Genomic DNA, 19,210 nt, shown 5'->3' with positions numbered 1-19,210 from the left:
CATCTTCAGAGTAGAGGTTAGATTGCGCCTAAATGGGGATGCAATGCATGCTTGCGTTTTGTGTGATCACATTTGAGACAATGCTTGTGCGTAATGATAATAAATTAAAGCCCGTCTTTTGTAGCGAATTCTCACAGTTAAACAAGACTGTAAGATGCATATTCAATAAACATGTATATCTTTTATATTTGTGTGTCTGTTCTATCTGGTGGATAGTAGATTTGACATTTATTTTAATCTCTTCGAGTTGGCAGAAAAAAACGTTTTCTCAATGTTTAAATAGTCTACATATTTTTATGATTATTATAAATGCATTTACACAACGAAATAACGCTGGAAAAGTTCGTTAAATATATTTCTCGAATGAGCGCAAAGGTCCACATTCGTTTACATTCAGCGAAGCCGACACAGGTTTCTGTATAGCATCTTCAACAATCAATTTGAAGCGTTTCCATGCCCAACTCCTACCACTTTCCGAATCGCACGGCATACAGTGTTCTTACTTAGATATTCAGCATCACCAATGGAATACATATACAGTGCCTTGCAAAAGTATTCGGCCCCCTTGAACCTTGCAACCTTTCGCCACATTTCAGGCTTCAAACATAAAGATATAAAATTTTAATTTTTTGTCAAGAATCAACAACAAGTGGGACACAATCGTGAAGTGGAACAAAATTTATTGGATAATTTAAACTTTTTTAACAAATAAAAAACTGAAAAGTGGGGCGTGCAATATTATTCGGCCCCCTTGCGTTAATACTTTGTAGCGCCACCTTTTGCTCCAATTACAGCTGCAAGTCGCTTGGGGTATGTTTCTATCAGTTTTGCACATCGAGAGACTGACATTCTTGCCCATTCTTCCTTGCAAAACAGCTCGAGCTCAGTGAGGTTGGATAGAGAGTGTTTGTGAACAGCAGTCTTCAGCTTTTTCCACAGATTCTCGATTGGATTCAGGTCTGGACTTTGACTTGGCCATTCTAACACCTGGATACGTTTATTTTTTAACCATTCCATTGTAGATTTGGCTTTATGTTTTGGATCATTGTCCTGTTGGAAGATAAATCTCCATCCCAGTCTCAGGTCTTGTGCAGATACCAACAGGTTTTCTTCCAGAATGTTCCTGTATTTGGCTGCATCCATCTTCCCGTCAATTTTAACCATCTTCCCTGTCCCTGCTAAAGAAAAGCAGGCCCAAACCATGATGCTGCCATCACCATGTTTGACAGTGGGGATGGTGTGTTCAGGGTGATGAGCTGTGTTGCTTTTACGCCAAACATATCGTTTTGCATTGTGGCCAAAAAGTTCAATTTTGGTTTCATCTGACCAGAGCACCTTCTTCCACATGTTTGGTGTGTCTCCCAGGTGGCTTGTGGCAAACTTTAAACAAGACTTTTTATGGATATCTTTGAGAAATGGCTTTCTTCTTGCCACTCTTCCATAAAGGCCAGATTTGTGCAGTGTACGACTGATTGTTGTCCTATGGACAGACTCTCCCACCTCAGCTGTAGATCTCTGCAGTTCATCCAGAGTGATCATGGGCCTCTTGGCTGCATCTCTGATCAGTTTTCTCCTTGTTTGAGAAGAAAGTTTGGAAGGACGGCCGGGTCTTGGTAGATTTGCAGTGGACTGATGCTCCTTCCATTTCAATATGATGGCTTGCACAGTGCTCCTTGAGATGTTTAAAGCTTGGGAAATCTTTTTGTATCCAAATCTGGCTTTAAACTTCTCCACAACAGTATCTCGGACCTGCCTGGTGTGTTCCTTGGTTTTCATAATGCTCTCTGCACTTTAAACAGAACCCTGAGACTATCACAGAGCAGGTGCATTTATACGGAGACTTGATTACACATAGGTGGATTCTATTTATCATCATCGGTCATTTAGGACAACATTGGATCATTCAGAGATCCTCACTGAACTTCTGGAGTGAGTTTGCTGCACTGAAAGTAAAGGGGCAGAATAATATTGCACACCCCACTTTTCAGTTTTTTATTTGTTAAAAAAGTTTAAATTATCCAATAAGTGATGTTCCACTTCACGATTGTGTCCCACTTGTTGTTGATTCTTGACAAAAAAATTAAATTTCATATCTTTATGTTTGAAGCCTGAAATGTGGCGAAAGGTTGCAAGATTCAAGGGGGCCGAATACTTTTGCAAGGCGCTGGCGAAAGAGCGCAAGGACAGGCACACAATCTGCGCGGTTGCCTCGATCAGCTGGCACAGGTAACGAATACCCTCAGCTGAAAATCTATATCTTTCATGGAGAACATCGTCCGGGTACACCAGCGGATTCTGGCGGTCTCTGAAAACCCATTCCCTCCGAAGAGAGCCCCTCACAATCGTCGGGTCGTCCAGGTCGGGTCGTCCAGGTCGGGTCGTCATTGTCAAGAGGACACGTCCGCGGAGGAGTGCTGTTTTAATAGAGCGTGCTTCATTGGAATCCTGGGGTTAAACAAAATCTAACTCTGAGACGACCAGGTTTGACTTGTGGTGTGTGTTGCCATGGCAACACTTCCCGGTCCCAACATATCCACCTCTCGTAGTCTAGCTTAGCTGGGAAGATAGGCTGCACGTGATGAAGTTACTCTCGAAGTTTCCCTCCTAAGCCAGAAAACCGGCTTCGTAGTACAGCACCAAGAGCAAGTGGAGTTCAGTATCTTGTTCAAGGATACTTTGACGAGTTCATCAGGGTGGAGAATCAAACCCACAATATCTGGGTTGGGGGACAACTACTCTACCACTGAGCCACGCCACCCCACAAAAGAAAAAGAAAAATCAATCAAACATTGTAAGCAGTTACTCACAATTTTACTCATCACTTGAGTAATATTTTCACCAAATACTTTTTTACTTTTATTTGAGTGCAGTTTTTGGAAGACTAATTTTCATTTTACTTGAGTAATATTATTTTTGAAGTAATGCTACGCTTACCTGAGTAAGAAATTTAGCTACTCTAATTAGGTCAAACGTCACTTGCGTTGTCATATCGAAACTAAAATTATCATTAAACAACAAATTGAATAATACGACTAGCAAGTAATGAAACAACTGAAATTGAAAACTAATTAGCACAGAATATTTAACGGACGGACCGACTTGATTGATTTGGGTGGGAAATATCCAAACCTGTCCCAATATTGTCATTCTCATTGATTTAAACATTGCCAGTGTCATTTTCAAATTGACCAGACCTATTGTCATTCTCGTTGTCAGGGGGCGGAAAACATTGAAAGGGAGAATAGTCACTTGTTTGGACAAATCCAGCAAGGTTCTGATGGATTTGTTGTGTTTTGCTTAGAGTGGTCTTGCTGGTACAGAAACCAGCATATGCTGGTTTTCAAACTATTGATCTAGGTTTTTCTTATTTATAATTAAAAGGACTAACCAATCAATAGGGCATGTATGTTTTAAAGCCATTTATTTATTTCGTTTTGGTACACGTTAATCATATGGTTGAGGAGGGATTTTAGTACATTGTTTAGGGCTTTAAAAAAAGGCTCAATAAATAAGGTACTATGGTTTTTTTCCCCATTATTTTTTTTATTGAAGAATTCAACAAGAATCACCGTAACACAAATATTAACACAAAATAATATACATATATATATATATATATATATATATATATATATATATATATATATATATATATATATATATATATATATATATATATATATATATATATATATATATATATATATATATATTTATATACACACAAAGTAAAAAACGCCAGGGGTTGAAAAAAATACCAATTAAATAAAGACATTAAATTTGGAACACAAATAAGCCTAATGTTCTGTACTGACAATAACAACTGTCGTAGCGAGCTTGTCGGCTTTTTACGACAATTTCTCGCCATTTCCGACATAAACACACGGACGTCAGAAAACATGAGGTCAAAAGTTATTCCACTCGCCTGCATATAACAAAAGATCAGACTGACATATGGCAAGTATACGTTTGTAATATTATCGAGGACAGGAAAAAATACAAACCCGAATTTAAATATCACGACGCGATGGCAAGGCTAACGTTAGCTTTAGTCGAATGTGTTGAGCAAGCTATGTGACCCGAACGTTGCCTCGTCGGTAATGTTCATTACTGACATTACGACTTCACACGTATTGATATCACATGCCTTGTTTGTTACGGCTCACACCCGCTGCCGGTGTCTTCTCAGGCGAGCTCTCTGGTAGCAGCGGGGCTAGCTTTGGCGGCAGCTGGCTTTGCAGGTAAAGTACAAGTAGAACTCTGTCAATATTCCCTCCCCTGGCATGTTCCTCTTCTCTTCATCATCCAGGTCGCTATGCCATGCAGGCCATGAAGCAGATGGAGCCCCAAGTCAAACAGGCCCTTCAGAGTTTCCCCAAGAATGTAAGACCCCCACTCACAAATATTTTGGGTGTCGAATGTAGACACTAAGAACTGAAATCAATATTTTTGAGAGCAAATGTGTCATACTAAATGGTAATTAAATCAAACTAGGACTTAGGAGTGGGAACCTCAGGGCACCTCACGATACGATACGATTCGCGATACAAGGCTCACGATAACGATGATCGAACGATATCACGATACAGCGATTATTGCTATATTTGTCAGAAATTTGATACATGATATTCTGTGATACAACTGTTGAAACAAAAAAAAAGATATTTCCACTTAGAAAAAATACTCTTTGTCATTCATTAAACAGTGACACCTTTTCTGTGCAACATTTCTGTAAAATATAAATCAACTGCAAATTGTGTACCTGCACATTTAGAGGAAACAAACCACAACCACTGATATCTCTTGGAGAGATCATGATGAATGGCACCCTTAATTTCTTTAAAGTTTGAAAGCTTATTTAAATAAAAATGTTAAAAAAAAAAAAAAAATGGTGTAGGGGCTAGTCAGCAGTTGAGCTTGGAGTGGGGCAATAATAAAATTGGTGGGTCAATTTTACTTAGTATATGGCCTTTGTAGCTAAAAGCATTGGTTTGAAAACTAAATATTAGACATCAATTAATGACGTGTAACACAGGCGACATTTTGAAAAGTAGTGGAGTAAAAAGTACAGATACTAGCTGTAAAATTAAGTGGAGTAAAAGTAAAAAGTACCACTTCATATTTGTACTCAAGTAAAGTACAGATACACAAAAATGTACTTAAGTACAGTAAAGAAGTACTTCCACTTCGTTACATTCCACCACTGAATGTGGCGTACGTGTTGTACTACCATAATGTGTAAATTACCTGCTGCTGAGCCATTGACGGTGAGATATGAAAATGGATGTGTACCCATGACAAACTCATTTAAATTCTCAGCAGAAGGTTGGAAAGAGCTACGATTGGACGTCTATCATTCTCATTGGCACTGAAAGACTTAATCTAGCCTTCCATTCTTTTGGTGACTGATGCTTTTTGACCAGTACATCTCAAATAGTGGGGCGTGCCCCACTAGGGGGCACAGAGCGATACCAGGGGTGACCTACTTTTATTTTTTGTCCGTATTAGAATATACCTTTTTTTTTCTTTTTTTTAAATTATTAATATGATTTTTTTTTTATTTGCGTCTGATAGGGGGCCAACTTGATGGAGGTTAATAATGGCATTGTGTGTGATTTATAGCCTACTTTGCGTTTTTTTTGGACAGCTTTTTAAGTAACACTTTTATGTGTATTCACTGCTGGTCAAATGTATTGGCACTCCTGCAGTTCTGTCAGATAATGCTTAATTTCTTCTAGAAAATAATTGCAATTACAAATGTTTTGGTTGTAATATCTTCATTTATTTTGCTTGCAATGGAAAAAACACAAAAGAAAATGGGGGAAAAAAATCATTATCATTTTACACAAAACTCCAAAAACATTGCCTGGCTCTGCCAGACTGTTCTCCCTGTATTTTTCAAACACTGAGAGAAAGGTCTGGGAACCAGCCCAATAACGGCCTCTCGAGCAGGTACAAAATCAATCGACAAATCAGATTCGTGTATTTGCGTTACGTGTTCTTAACGAGCAACGTCACTGTTGCGCGTCGAAAGTCGTCTCCACAACAACACAGATGGTGAACGGGAGAGCCGAGAATATGTTCCAATCCCTGGTAAAATCAGTTTTAAATTACCAAAAACACATCGGCACGAGTCATTGACAACAGTCTGTCTCGCGCTAGCCATGTTGAATAAACTCCGCTCTCTTCGTATGTTTACTTCCGCGCGCAAGTCCCTCGTCCTGCCCTCGTCATTTTACCAACGTCATGTCTGCCCGTCGCTGATTGGTCCACTATGCTGTCTGTTTGCTGTGGCTTGCTCCGCCCTGGAAATTGTATCCGCGTGAATGGTGGCCAGACTCAATAGCTGGAACAGTGGTGAGTCTGGTGTACCAGGCAACCAAAAACATGCCGGACAAAAGTATTAGCACCCTTTGAAAAATCATGTGATGCTTCTCTTATTTGTGTAATTAACAGCACCTGTTACTCACCTGTGGCACATAACAGGTGGTGACAATAACTAAATCACACTTGCAGCCAATTTAAATGGATTAAAGTTGACTCAACCTCTGTTCTGTGTCTTTGTGTGTACCACATTGAGCATGGAGAAAAGAAAGAAGACCAAAGAACTGTCTGAGGACTTGAGAAGCAAAATTGTTAGGAAGCATGGGCAATCTCAAGGCTACAAGTCCATCTCCAAAGACCTGAATGTTCCTGTGTCTACCGTGCGCAGTGTCATCAATACGTGTAAAGCCCATGGCACTGTTGCTAACCTCCCTAGATGTGGACGGAAAAGAAAAATTGATGAGACATTTCAACGATAGATTGTGCGGATGGTGGATGAAGAACCTCGACTAACATTCAAACAAGTTCAAACTGCCATGCAGTCCGAGGGTACAACAGTGTCAATCCGTACTATCCTTCGGCGTCTGAATGAAAAGGGACTCTATGGTAAGATACCCAGAAAGACCCCACTTCTGACCCATAGACATAAAAAAGCCAGGCTGGAGTTTGCCAAAACTTACTTGAGAAAGCCAAAAACGTTTTGGAAGAATGTTCTCTGATCCGATGAGACAAAAATAGAGGTTTTTGGGGAAAGGCATTAACATACAGTTTACAGGGGGGAAAACAGGCCTTCAAAGAAAAGAACACGGTCCCCACAGTCAAACATGGCGGAGGTTCCCTGATGTTTTGAGGTTGCTTTGCTGCCTCTGGCACTGGACTGCTTGACCGTGTGCATGGCATTATTTAGTCTGAAGACAACCAACAAATTTTGCAGCATAATGCAGGGCCCTTAGTGAGAAAGCTGGGTCTCCCTAAGAGATCATGGGTCAATGCAGCAGGACAATGACCCAAAACACACTTCAAAGCACTAGAGAATGGTTTGAGAGAAAGCACTGGAGACTTCTAAAGTGGCCAGCAATGAGTCCAGACCTGAATCCCATAGAACACCTGTGAGGAGATCTGAAAATGGCAGTTTGGACAAGGCACCCTTCAAATCTTGGAGACCTGGAGTTGTTGGCCAAAGAACAATGGTCTAAAATTCCAGCAGCACATTGAAGAATCTAATTGATGGATATCGGAAGCAGTTTTTCGTGGTTATTTTGTCTAAAGGTTGTAATACCAAATATTAGGCAGAGGGTGCCAATATTTTTGTCCGGCCCATTTTTGGAGTTTTGTGTAAAATGTTGTTTCTTTTTTTTTTCATTCTCGTTTGTGTTTTTTCATTGCAAGCAAAATAAATGAAGATATTACTACCAAAGCATTTGTAATTGCAATCATTTTCTGGGAGAAATTGAGCATTATCTGACAGAATTGCAGGGGTGCCAATACTTTTGGCCAGCACTGTATGTTCTACTGAAATGGGTTCAATATGGCTCAAGTACTTGATACCTATGGCTCTAAGATTGATTTTGTATCATTTATTTTAAAATGAGCTTTTGTCATACAGTAAATCACCTGATTATCAATCCTCGAAAATAATTGGTTTTACAAAGTGAACTGACAGATGCTAGTGAGGTCCAGTTTACTGAATGTGCCATTTTGTGCAGGCTTTTGGAGGAGGCTACTACAGAGGTGGTTTTGAACCAAAGATGACTAAGAGAGAAGCGGCATTGGTTTTAGGTGTAAGGTATGTTTTAAGTCTTGTTACACTTGTTCTTGTGATGTGTTTGATTTACAAAGCAGGTTTGATGTCTTTTAGTCCTACTGCCAGTTGGAATAAGATCAGGGAAGCCCACAGAAAACTCATGATACTTAACCATCCTGACAGAGGTAGGTGGAAAGGTTAACTCCAATTTTGGAGAATGTAGCCATAGTGATTGTTCATAAAATATTCTTGTTCTTCCAGGTGGCTCACCATACCTTGCAGCAAAGATTAATGAAGCTAAAGATCTTATTGAAGGCCAGGCAAAGAAGTGACAAGGCTGAACCAAGCAACTACAAACTTGTTAATCCTGATGCACTTGAGCATTAATTTTGTGCGCAAATACTATTGGGCGCCGTTTGTAAAGCAGTACATGCTAAAAATTACGACTTCATTTTCTCACATTTAGCGCCACAGTGTTTAAAATGGTTTGAAATTTTTAGTCACTTTTTTTTTTTTGCACATTTACAACGCAATTTAGCGACTTAAATATTTAGTTTTTAATAAGTTTTTGACCTGAATGTTTAAATCCAGAACTAAATATTTAATTTTATTCATAAATTTATATCTTGTATCCTAAATGTTAAATCTGGAAATGGTTGGAACTAAATATTTAACTTATTATGCAAATTCATGTGACTGGAGACCGGAAGTAACAAAATAAAAGCTGGAGCAACTCAGACTCTCTGTTTACATTGATTAAAAATGAATAAATTTATTTATTTATAATTTATATATTTAAACAATCAGGTCCAAAATGTCTTACTTAAAAAAATATTTAAGTTGCTAAATGTTTTAAATGTGCAAAAAAAAAAGTGACTCTAAAGATTTTACACCACATTTTAAACACTGTGTGGCGCTAAATGTGAGAAAATATTGTCGTAATTTTCAGCATGTACTGCTTCACAAACGGCGCCCCATAAAATACATCTTTGTGTACAGTGTAAATAAAACCTTGTTATTTTTAAAGGTTACATATAACACATATTTCTCAACGCTGATGTATTTCCTACAAAGTAGTGGTGTGACGATATATCAAAAAGGCGATAACGCGTTACTTTGTAGCTCAAAAGCTTATCGATATGATCCCACCAAGAATGGATATATCGGTTTAATAAGGTCAGCGTTTCAAAGAATAAAAAAAAAACAAAGTTGCAACCAAAATCTTCTATTTAAATAGTGTCTTCATTAGCTCACTGGCTGCCATTGACAGCGCTCGACATCCAATTCATTTTGACTGGATTGGATGTCTTGCACAGTCAATGGCACTGAAACCAGAGCAATCACAGCCAAGTGTTTTGTGGGCATTTACAGGTCACTTCCTGTTCATTTTAGGGCATTTACAGGTTACTTCCTGTTTATTTTGAGTGAATTCCTATTCATTTGGGAACATACTTGAGTCACTTGCTTTTCAGTAACTCAAAATCAATAGGAAGTGACCTGTAAATGCCCCCAAATAGCGTACTGCACACTACACGTTATTTCGGCTCATTAATATTCATAACATTAACTAATGTTGCTAAGGGGACAAGTAGTAGTAAATGAATGGAAATAGTTTACGGAGATGTTTACAGAGTTAAACGTACCAATTCTGTCCGAACATGATATCCCTGGTGCCAAATTCACTGGTAAAGATGTGGAACAGCATACAAATGTTCCGTTAAAGAGATGCCTTGAGTGTCGAGGGCTGAAAAAGACGGAAAAAAGAAACAAGCTGACCTAAGCTTAGCCTTAGCTTTTTTATCGACACATTTCTTACGCCACTGATAATGACATTCTCCTGTTTAAACAATCTATCCTTTACCACTATATGCCCTGTCTATCTTATATATTATATCCACTGGTTGTCTTGTGTCTCTGACCGTTCTTTTGGGCAATTTACATTGCTGTTTTTGTGTAGCGATCCCGAATGCTACTCTTTGACAGCAAACGAACACAATTTTTTCATTAATAACAAATCTTAATTCTATTATTTACACTTCGCCTTTACTATAACGTTTTTTTTCTTACAACAGAAAAGGTAACAGTGGCAGTCAGATATCATTTAAAATTTTTTCAGGACATTCATTGTCAGACAGAAGCTGCACAGCAAAACGCCACGGCTTACCTCTTTGTTCTCTGAAGGACCATGCCAACCCAACAAAATGTGAATGGCTTCACCTTGCTGGCGTTAAACGTCCGCGCAAGTTGATCCATTCTTAATTTTTTCCTCCGAGTGTTTGGTTTCGGGAAACATGAAGAAAACATCCTTCATATGTCCTAATTTCGAGTCGTTTCTACAAGTTCCATATCAGCAGTGCTTGCTCGGCATGTTCGTTTTTGAAAGACTACCAGAGAAAACTAGCAGAAATATAATGGTTCGTATCCAAGGGCATGTCTATAATGTCCCATTTCCGCTTTACGATGCGACGTCACGGTCTAAAAATAGCATTCGTGCGGTAAACAATTAAGTCACAGCCTGGCATTGGTTGCCACTGATGGCCATAGTAGTCTAATCTGTTTTAAGTGGAGGGATGGCCACAAATCAACTAATATTCATTCATTGCCACCCTTCCAGTTCAACTGGATTGGATGTCGACTAGTGATAATGGTTTCTACGGGTATCAGCAAATCTCATTTAATGCTTTTAAATGCCACTTTAATGCCCATGGTCGACTGCAGACAGTTTTACACACACAAATTGTGAGTTGTCCGATATCGACTTTTTAACCGATAACCGATATCGTCTAACTCCAAAAATCAAACCAATACAGGTATATGCAGTCGTTGACCTAACATGTTATTGCTAATTGTGTTGTGATGCCCCACTGGATACTTTAATAATGATAATTGTAATAACTTTAAGGTTTTCCAATAAACATTCTGTGGAAAAATCAACCAATGGAAGTTATGGAAAGAGTGCCTATATTGCACCTTCATACTTATTGTTGCAATCTAAATAATACAAACATTTTTTTGAGCAAGTGCAAAGTGCCAATAAGGCACTACCATATCACATATAGCTCACACAGTGCTTCTGGCTCAAAATAACAACAAAGGCACATAGCTTCAGTACAGTACAGTGAATGATGAGGTATGTAATGCGTTTATACTGGACTGTCTCAGAAAATTAGAATACACAATATTCTAATTTTTTGAGACAGTCCTGTGTATATATACAGGACTGTCTCAGGAAATTAGAACACACAATATTCTAATTTCCTGAGACAGTCAGTCTGTATATATACACAGGACTGTCTCAAAAAATTAGAATATTGTGTATTCTAATTTTCTGAGACAGTCCAGTATTTTTCATTTATTGTTCATTTAATTTTTGCACCATGAATGCAAATGGTCTGCTCACATAACAAATCCCAAGCAACTTTGTTTGGAGACATCTAGAGGTCAATAAGCATGGCTGCTGTGCTAACCTGTGTCCAGCTCTTGCACAAAGGCTTCTACATTCACCTACGTAGAGCAGCGGTCGGCAACCTAAAATGTTGAGCCATATTGGAGCGAAAAACAAACGTGTCTGGTGCCCCCCAAAAATTGAAAGCCTTACAATGAAGGCACACAATATGTATCTATATTACCCCACTGTAGTATCAAAATGACTAAATTACATCCAAATAAAGCCTTCATGACTACTGTGTTTTCCACACTATAAAGCGCACCTGAAAGCCTTCAATTTTCTCAAAAGCCAAGAGTATGCCTTATAATCCGATGTGCCTTATATATGAATCAATATTAATCATGGCATGACATTGTTTAGCTCAGCTCCATCTTGTGGATGCATAACGCAACGCCAACCACGACTAATACTGCGCCTTATAATGCAGTGCGCCCTATAGACCCTACCCACGTGACGTCACAACTCCGCCCTCCTGACTGGTGCCGCCCAATTGTCCGTCAACACATCGTGTTTACCTGTTACGGCTACGTACATTCCTCCTGTTTACGGCGTGTTTTTCTGCTCGTTAACATTAATAATCAAAATGGTGAAGGCGTGTGTGGCGGTCGGTTGCAATAACAGAGAAGATAGACTGAGAGACTTAAAGTTCTACCGGATTCTAAGAGACCCGGAGAGGAGAGAGCGAGATGGGCTGCTGCAATTCGACGAGAAAACTGGGCTCCAAACGATTACCACAGATTATGTAGTAGTCATTTTATATCTGGTAAGATGCATTTAATATATATTCAGAGGGTTTTGGGCTGACAACCACAATTAAGATCATTGCTAGGCTAATCGCCGACAACATACACGTATGTATGTAGTGAGAGTGCTATCGCTAAACCATATAAACATTAAAAGACCTAGCTCCATTGACAAATGAAATGAAATACATTAGACTTGACAGTGGATGTTAGCAAGAACAAAAGATTTTGAATTGAAAATTTCGTAACTCACCTTTCCAAGCACAAGATAAATTCCTGCCGAATTTTCGTGGACGAGGACCTGTTTCACCCAACCAGCAACGAAGTATTTATAAGCCTCCAAGCTCTTAAAGTTTTTCAAACTTTCGTGAGAATAGGCTGATTTTGTGTGGACAAGATAGTTGTAAATATCAGGGTAGCTAGCAGATGTCAGGCAAAGACGGCGAAGACAGCGGGTCGAAAAACATCGATTTAGGCATCAAATATGGATCTGGCGAATGGATAAACTGAAGCTTTTCCACATAACGCCTTTTATGCAACGCATCCAGTGAGTTTACGGCATCCGAAAGCACCGGGTCTTCCATGAAATGCATTATAAATTGCTCGATCAATTGAGACCATTGATAATACAGACACAAAATGACGGACAATGGGGCGGAACAATACAGCGATCACGTGATTTTGTGACGTCGGTGGGTAGGGTCTATACATGAAAACTTTTAATTCATTGAATGTGCGCCTTATACGCCTACTATGTTGTATGCCACCTCAAGTTTAACTTCATTACAATATTAATACCTAATTGGCCCGAATATAAGACTGTTTTTAGCATTGAAATAAGATTGAAAAAGAGGGGGTCGTCTTATACTCGCGGTCTAGACATTATACCCATTCATGACGCTAGATGACGCCAGATATCATTGATGTTATGACAGATCTCTGCTACTCTCCCCATTCACGACGCTAGATGGCGCCAGATATCATTGAAGCGATGTTCTGTCATAAGAGATCTCAGCTAACCAGTAATTTCAACACTTTAAGGCGTAACCAGTTTTAACCAGTATGCATTATTTTATTGCAGTGTTTTTCTTTATTCAGATTTGTTTCAAGACTACAGTTACGGTTAGACTTCACTTTGATAGTTAATGCAGTTATTGCAATTTTGTTATCACAATAGATTGGCTTCTGGTTTTTGAAATGTAAATAAACCATATTTAGATGTTCAGATATTAAGATTTGAATGAGGCAAAATAAAATGCTTTTTCTCTCAAATATAGTTATAATCATTTGTTTCAGATCTACTGCAATTTTTTTCTGTATAAAAATTAATTTGGTGTTGAAAGTTTTTTTTTTTTTTCAAACTTGAGTCTTGAAAAAGGGGGTTGTCTTATTATCAGGGCCGTCTTATATTCAGGTCAATACGGTAAATTGGAAGAATGTTTGTGTGCCCATAGTTAGCTGGGATTGGCTCCTGCACCCCCGTGACCCTCCTGGGGATAAATGGTATGGAAAATGAATGCATGTTTGTCCTACTACAGAAACCATATTAAACTAAAAATATATTTCCCTCCCCCCATCTTTTTCCATTTTCAAACATTTTTGGAAAAAGCTTACGGAAACCAATAGGACAGCTCTAAAAAGCTGCAGTTTGCCGACCCCCGACCTAGGACACATGCATATTAGCCAGTCATTTTTTAAAATGCCTTTATCGGCCGATATTATCAAACTAATGTAAAATTTTAACCTTTGCTATTTAAGGCCTGAATTTTAAAATAAAAAAATTAAAAAATCAATTTAATGACTTTTTAATGACCCTTATGAACGCTGGATAGGCTCAGGCCAATTGAAAGCAGGATGAAAATATTTTCGGAAATTTCCTAGAATGCTTTCCTCACTCGTGTATTTATAATTGCAGTATCAGATTCTTATTCTCTTTGTCCAAACAGCTGAACAACACAGGGTTAAAAAAATAATAATAATAATTGTATCGTTAGGTACGCAGAGGTTCCCAACCCTACTATAAAAATGGAAGCACGCAGTTGGGTTATAGATCTACATGAAAGATCAACTTTTATTTAAGAACTACCTGCATACAAAACATATTGCACATCAACCAACCAGAATGATCCTTTAGAAAAAGAAAAAAAAAAATACTGTTGTCAATCCAACAGAAAAACATGCACTCACAACTCTCAGTAGTCCAAATTTGTCATGTGTTCACCCATGTACATTTAGTGTCAAGAGGTTTTGTTTTTTGTTTTGTTTTTTTCCATTTTTTTAAATACTGTACATTTTTAAAATAAATAAGCCTTCTTGTAGGAAACAGTCATCGGTTTCCCTCCAAACAAAAATCAAGAAATTGGCTACATCTGAGCACACAGCGGCAGTTTCCAACTACAATTAACTCTTGACAGAAAAATACGTTTCAGTGCAAAGGAAATGACTCTCCTAATGTTTCTTTTCCAGATACGCTGTAACATTTCCTCATGAATAAAGTGGTTGCATATTGAAAAAGAGAAAGCAGCTATGCCAGAATCGATGAATATAGAAAGGGTAACATTAAGAACAGTCACACCTGACTTTAAAAGATATGCATCTAAACGTCTTTTCAGGGTCTCCAGTGGTTGCTTTTGTCACTTCGTAGTGGCAACTGAGCATTTTAGAAAAAGCGCTCATGTGACCCGACCGTAACCACCAAACACAAGTGAAAAGATTTCAGATATTGTGCGGTTCAGGCAACATGTTCAAACTATTCTCAAGGCACGACAGCTGATCACGTCAATGTCAAGTACACAGGGCTTCCAATAAGTCTGTCTGCAACTGTGGTATTGCTCATGCACAACAATTAGAAGTACAAACTACTTCAGACACACAAAATTTCCAGAAAGTGTTTTTGAGGTCTACCTGGCGAAGGTAGACTTTAACAATAACCCTGCTAAGATGTAACCCCCGCCCCCAAAAAACAGCTGCATTAATACCACAGTATGGGTTGGAGTGGAATCCCTGACTACTATTTCCAAATACTGCATTCACAGTCATTGCTCCAGATGGAAATGGACATATATATCATGTATGGGTTAGACTATCTTTGGCCAGCTTACACCGGAAGAACTTACTGGAAAAAGACGAACTGCATGGATGGTTGGACAAGAGTGTGAAGGAGTGGTGTGAATAGAGACCATTAAATTGTGCACTATTTCAAATTTCAAAGTAACAAAACAAGATTCTTGCTCCATTTAAAACAAGATTCACACAAAAGCGTGAGATTTCAAACGATGCCAGACAAGCTGAAATATTTGAAACCAAGTTTTGGGTCTGACTATGAGAGGCCATTAACAACAGGTTCGGGGTTAGAGTCCCCTTCTTCAGTGATTTTGGTGGACGCCTCAGTGGAAGACCTTTTATCTTGGGTGGCACTTTTGTCCGAACCATTGGCAGCTGTGGAAGGGGACTCTGGGCTGTGCTCTGGTATGGAATCCACCTTACCCTGGAAGAGCGGGGTTGAAAGCATTACAATTTAAAAAGATGATGTAATTCATTAGAATTTACAGTGGTATGAAAAAGTATCAGAACCTTTTGGAATTTCTCACATTTCTGCATAAAAACACCATCAAATGTGATGATTTTTGTCAAAATCGCACAGATGAAAAAAAATGATCCCATATAAATGCAAATTTACAATTTTTCGTATTCTCGGAAAGTCACCATGTAAACGGCCCCACAGTTAATTCTATGGCTGCCATTGACGGTGCTCGACACTCAATCCACTTAAGACTGGGAGGGGAGAATGAACATTCATTCATTCAAAACCAGAGCATTCACAGTCACTCTTTCCGATTTTTGGGGGGCATTTACAGGTCACTTTCTGTTCATTTTAGGGCATTTACAGGTCACTTCCTATTGCGTTTGAGTCACTGCCTAGTTATTTGGGAGACTCCCGGGTCCCTTCCTCTTGTGTAACCCAAAATCAACAGGAAATGACCCATAGAATGCCCCAAAATCAACAGGAAGCGACTGAAAACTAAAAGGTAATGACATGAAATGCCCCAAAATTGCCTCGTTGCCTAGCATTGGCTTCCACTGACGACCTCACAGTTAAACTGGATTAAACAGCTAATAGTGATAAACTCATTCCAATTCACAGCAGAAGCTTGTTTTTCCTGTTTATTACCGTATTTTTCGGACTATAAGTCTTTTTTTTTTTTTCCCCTCTCCATAGTTTGGCTGGGGGTGCGACTTATGTGTAAAATTATTAACACATTATATCATCTCACATGTTATTTTGGTGTTTTGGAGTGACACTGATGGGTTTGGTAAACTTGTTAGCATGTTCTTTATGCTGTAGTTATCTGAAAAACTTAATAGCCATGGCCACGTTCATGTTCTGCCTTTGGCAATGAGTGTTCAATTGTGTTATTGACTTTTTTATATTGAAATGCATGCTTTTAGTTTGTGGCGCTTTCACGCCCAAGTGGGGGCGCACTTGCACTCGTTTACGTGAAGAAGAGCATTCACATGCCAGAAGAAGACCGACAGCTACGTAGCTCTGAGTGAGTGGGCGAGTTAGCGAGAGAGAAACACGGCTGCGGACCTACGTTCATTGTTTATGCTTGTAAAATATCTCTACAGAGGCAACGACTGTGTGTATCATCTTTTCTGTTGTTGTGTGTTTTCCACCCGCGATCGGACACTTGGAGCCAGTTGTGTGGTTGTTTGAATGATGCGTTAATGCTAACGAACGCATGCTAACCATTAGTGTCATGTCATTGCTGTAAAAGCACCTAATCATTTATTTACGTCGATGCGAACCTGTTTGGTATCGAGGACGAAATTGATTCAGCAAATTATACGGACGTCCAGCATCGTCATTTGGGAGTTTAGCCCGCTGAATAACCAGGACCGAGCCGTAGCGTCCTGGTGAGGACAGTATATTCGCATTTCGTCTTTCATGCACTGTACACTTATTCAGCATGTTATTCTCTATTGTATTTTTATATTAAATTGCCTTTCAAGATGACATGTCTGTTCCATGTATTGGATTTTATCAAGTAAATTTCCCCCAAAAATGCGACTTATACTCCGGGGCGACTTGTATGTTTTTTTTCCCTCTTCGTTAGGCATTTTATGGCTGGTGCGACTTATACTCAGGTGCGACTTGTAGTCCGAAAAATACGGTAGTTGTGTTGTAGAATCACCTAGAATGATTTCCTGACCAATGTATCAATAATCGTTGTATCGCCAGATCGTGAGATCAACGTTATCGTGAGCATCTCAAATCATATCGTGAGGTAGCAAGAAGATCCCACCCCTAATTAATAGGCCCGATAATATATATTTTTGGCACTGTGTCGGTGGATTGGGATGTGTGCGTTTGTTTCCAAACCTGTTTTGCCATTATGCAAAGTTTTGTTACTGTTCTAGAGGCCGTATTTTTCCATCACTGAGTGATAAACCTTCCTAAAGCAATTAGCAAAATGTTTGCATTTTACTGTGTTATGTTTCCAAGTTCTTGAGAGGCCTTTTGGTTATTGATTGGTTTGCTGTCCTGATTGCCAGATTAAGAAAGTTGTGTTAAAATCTCCTCTACTGTTGCACCAAATGTTATATCTGCTGTCAAAGCACAATACCTGTTGAGTTTTAGTTCAGTGCTCATTTTTCAGTGGAACACACTGTCAATGATATTGACTGATTGTGATTTGACTCAAATATTTATTTGAAAAAATAAATATACGCACTTTATTTTAAGTTAAAACTGTTCTCGTCTTTGTTTTGTTCATTATATTAATGTTCATGTCATCATGAAAATTCTAATTAGGTCAAACGCAAATCTATGCTGAATCCACTAGTATTTTGTACCTACAGGTGTTCAAAAAGTAAGGTGAATATACTGTACATTTAAAAATTATATATTATCAGCTATCATATCGGCAGTAGCCTTGAGGAGCAGGAAGTTATCGATATCTGCTTCTCTCAATGAGTGGCCGTCAACCAAAGATGAAGCCAAGAATTCCGCGCAGAATACTCAGAGGTAAAAAAAGAACCCTAGCGTCTCTGCTAAAAACTTCCAGAAATCACTGCCACAGTCCAATATCTTTGTGCACACATCAACTATACGTAAAACTATGGCCAAGAATGGTATTCATGGGAATACTCCACGGAGGAAGCCACTGCTGTCTAAAAAAAACCCATTGTTGCTCATTTAACGTTTGCAAAAAAACGATTCGATTGTTCACTTATTTTTCCCCCGTCTGTGATTGTTTGCATACTCTCCTCATTAAAATATGAAAACCTAGAAATGTTTTGGTGGTTTTAGTTAAAGACTTTTCATCTGTGTGATTTTGACAAAGATCAGGTCACATTTGTTGGCGACTTTACGAATAAATGTGAGAAATTCCAAAAGGTTCAGATACTTTTTCATACCACAGTCATTTCAAAAAGTTACCACATAATGGCTAGATTTCATGATGAATTTGTCCATAAATAAAAACATTTAACATATAAACCTCATCCTTCTTCATCTCATGATCCTTGGTTGTCATCTGTCTGCTCTGAGAGTCAGCCCTGGACATGAAGTCGGCCACTGTCACTGTGCAAAGAGTAAAGAAAGGGTGACATCAGGCAGCATGGTATATAGTTAGGAGGGAATATTACACCATATCTTTAGACTAGCAATGCTTGAGTGAAAGCCAAAAGATTGAAAGGTAGCCTTATTTTATTTATTCTCCTCAAGCAGTACCCATAAAGTACAATGAAGACCTTCGCAACCCATAGACTTCATCAGTTGACGGTTGACTAGACAGCTCCTACAGACATTGCACCATGCCTTCCCGTAGGGGGCCGGGCCAGGCAGAGTGTCGTGCAGCATTCAGTGCTATAAACTCAAACACACGCAGAGTTCAAATGTCGAATTTAGGTGGAAAAGGACGAAGATTTTACTGCATACAAGCAGGC

The 19,210-nt window shown here is 38.8% G+C and overlaps 2 protein-coding genes across 11 annotated transcripts in view; one reads left to right on the top strand and one right to left on the bottom strand.

Moving 5' to 3' along the window:
* Nucleotides 1-3,843: 3,843 nt before the first annotated feature.
* On the top strand, nt 3,844-11,159 carry dnajc19 (DnaJ (Hsp40) homolog, subfamily C, member 19). Its single transcript, XM_057841546.1, has 6 exons — nt 3,844-3,957; nt 4,190-4,241; nt 4,310-4,383; nt 8,031-8,110; nt 8,183-8,253; nt 8,330-11,159. Exons 1-6 carry the CDS (start codon nt 3,955-3,957, stop codon nt 8,398-8,400), a joined length of 351 nt encoding a protein of 116 aa, XP_057697529.1. The 5' UTR covers nt 3,844-3,954; the 3' UTR covers nt 8,401-11,159.
* Nucleotides 11,160-14,312: 3,153 nt separating this feature from the next.
* Nucleotides 14,313-19,210, bottom strand: part of fxr1 (FMR1 autosomal homolog 1) — a 48,332-nt gene continuing 43,434 nt past the window's right edge. For all 10 annotated transcript variants that reach the window (XM_057841100.1, XM_057841105.1, XM_057841102.1 and 7 more), the window contains 2 exons: nt 18,763-18,845; nt 14,313-15,746 (listed from right to left, as the gene is read on the bottom strand). In XM_057841100.1, the coding sequence (XP_057697083.1) occupies nt 15,579-15,746; nt 18,763-18,845 (251 nt within the window). In that variant the 3' untranslated portion in view covers nt 14,313-15,578. The remainder of the gene's footprint in view (nt 15,747-18,762; nt 18,846-19,210) is intronic.

This window comes from Corythoichthys intestinalis, chromosome 7, assembly GCF_030265065.1.
Source record: "Corythoichthys intestinalis isolate RoL2023-P3 chromosome 7, ASM3026506v1, whole genome shotgun sequence".
Classification (NCBI taxonomy): Eukaryota; Metazoa; Chordata; class Actinopteri; order Syngnathiformes; family Syngnathidae; genus Corythoichthys; species Corythoichthys intestinalis.
This window is presented reverse-complemented; position numbering and strand designations above follow the sequence as displayed.

What these genes read in the sequence shown, in the direction of transcription:
- dnajc19 (XM_057841546.1), top strand. An exon ending in TTCAGAGTTTCCCCAAGAAT is followed by an intron (nt 4,384 to 8,030) that starts GTAAGACCCCCA and finishes CATTTTGTGCAG; the next exon opens with GCTTTTGGAGGAGGCTACTA. An exon ending in GCATTGGTTTTAGGTGTAAG is followed by an intron (nt 8,111 to 8,182) that starts GTATGTTTTAAG and finishes GATGTCTTTTAG; the next exon opens with TCCTACTGCCAGTTGGAATA.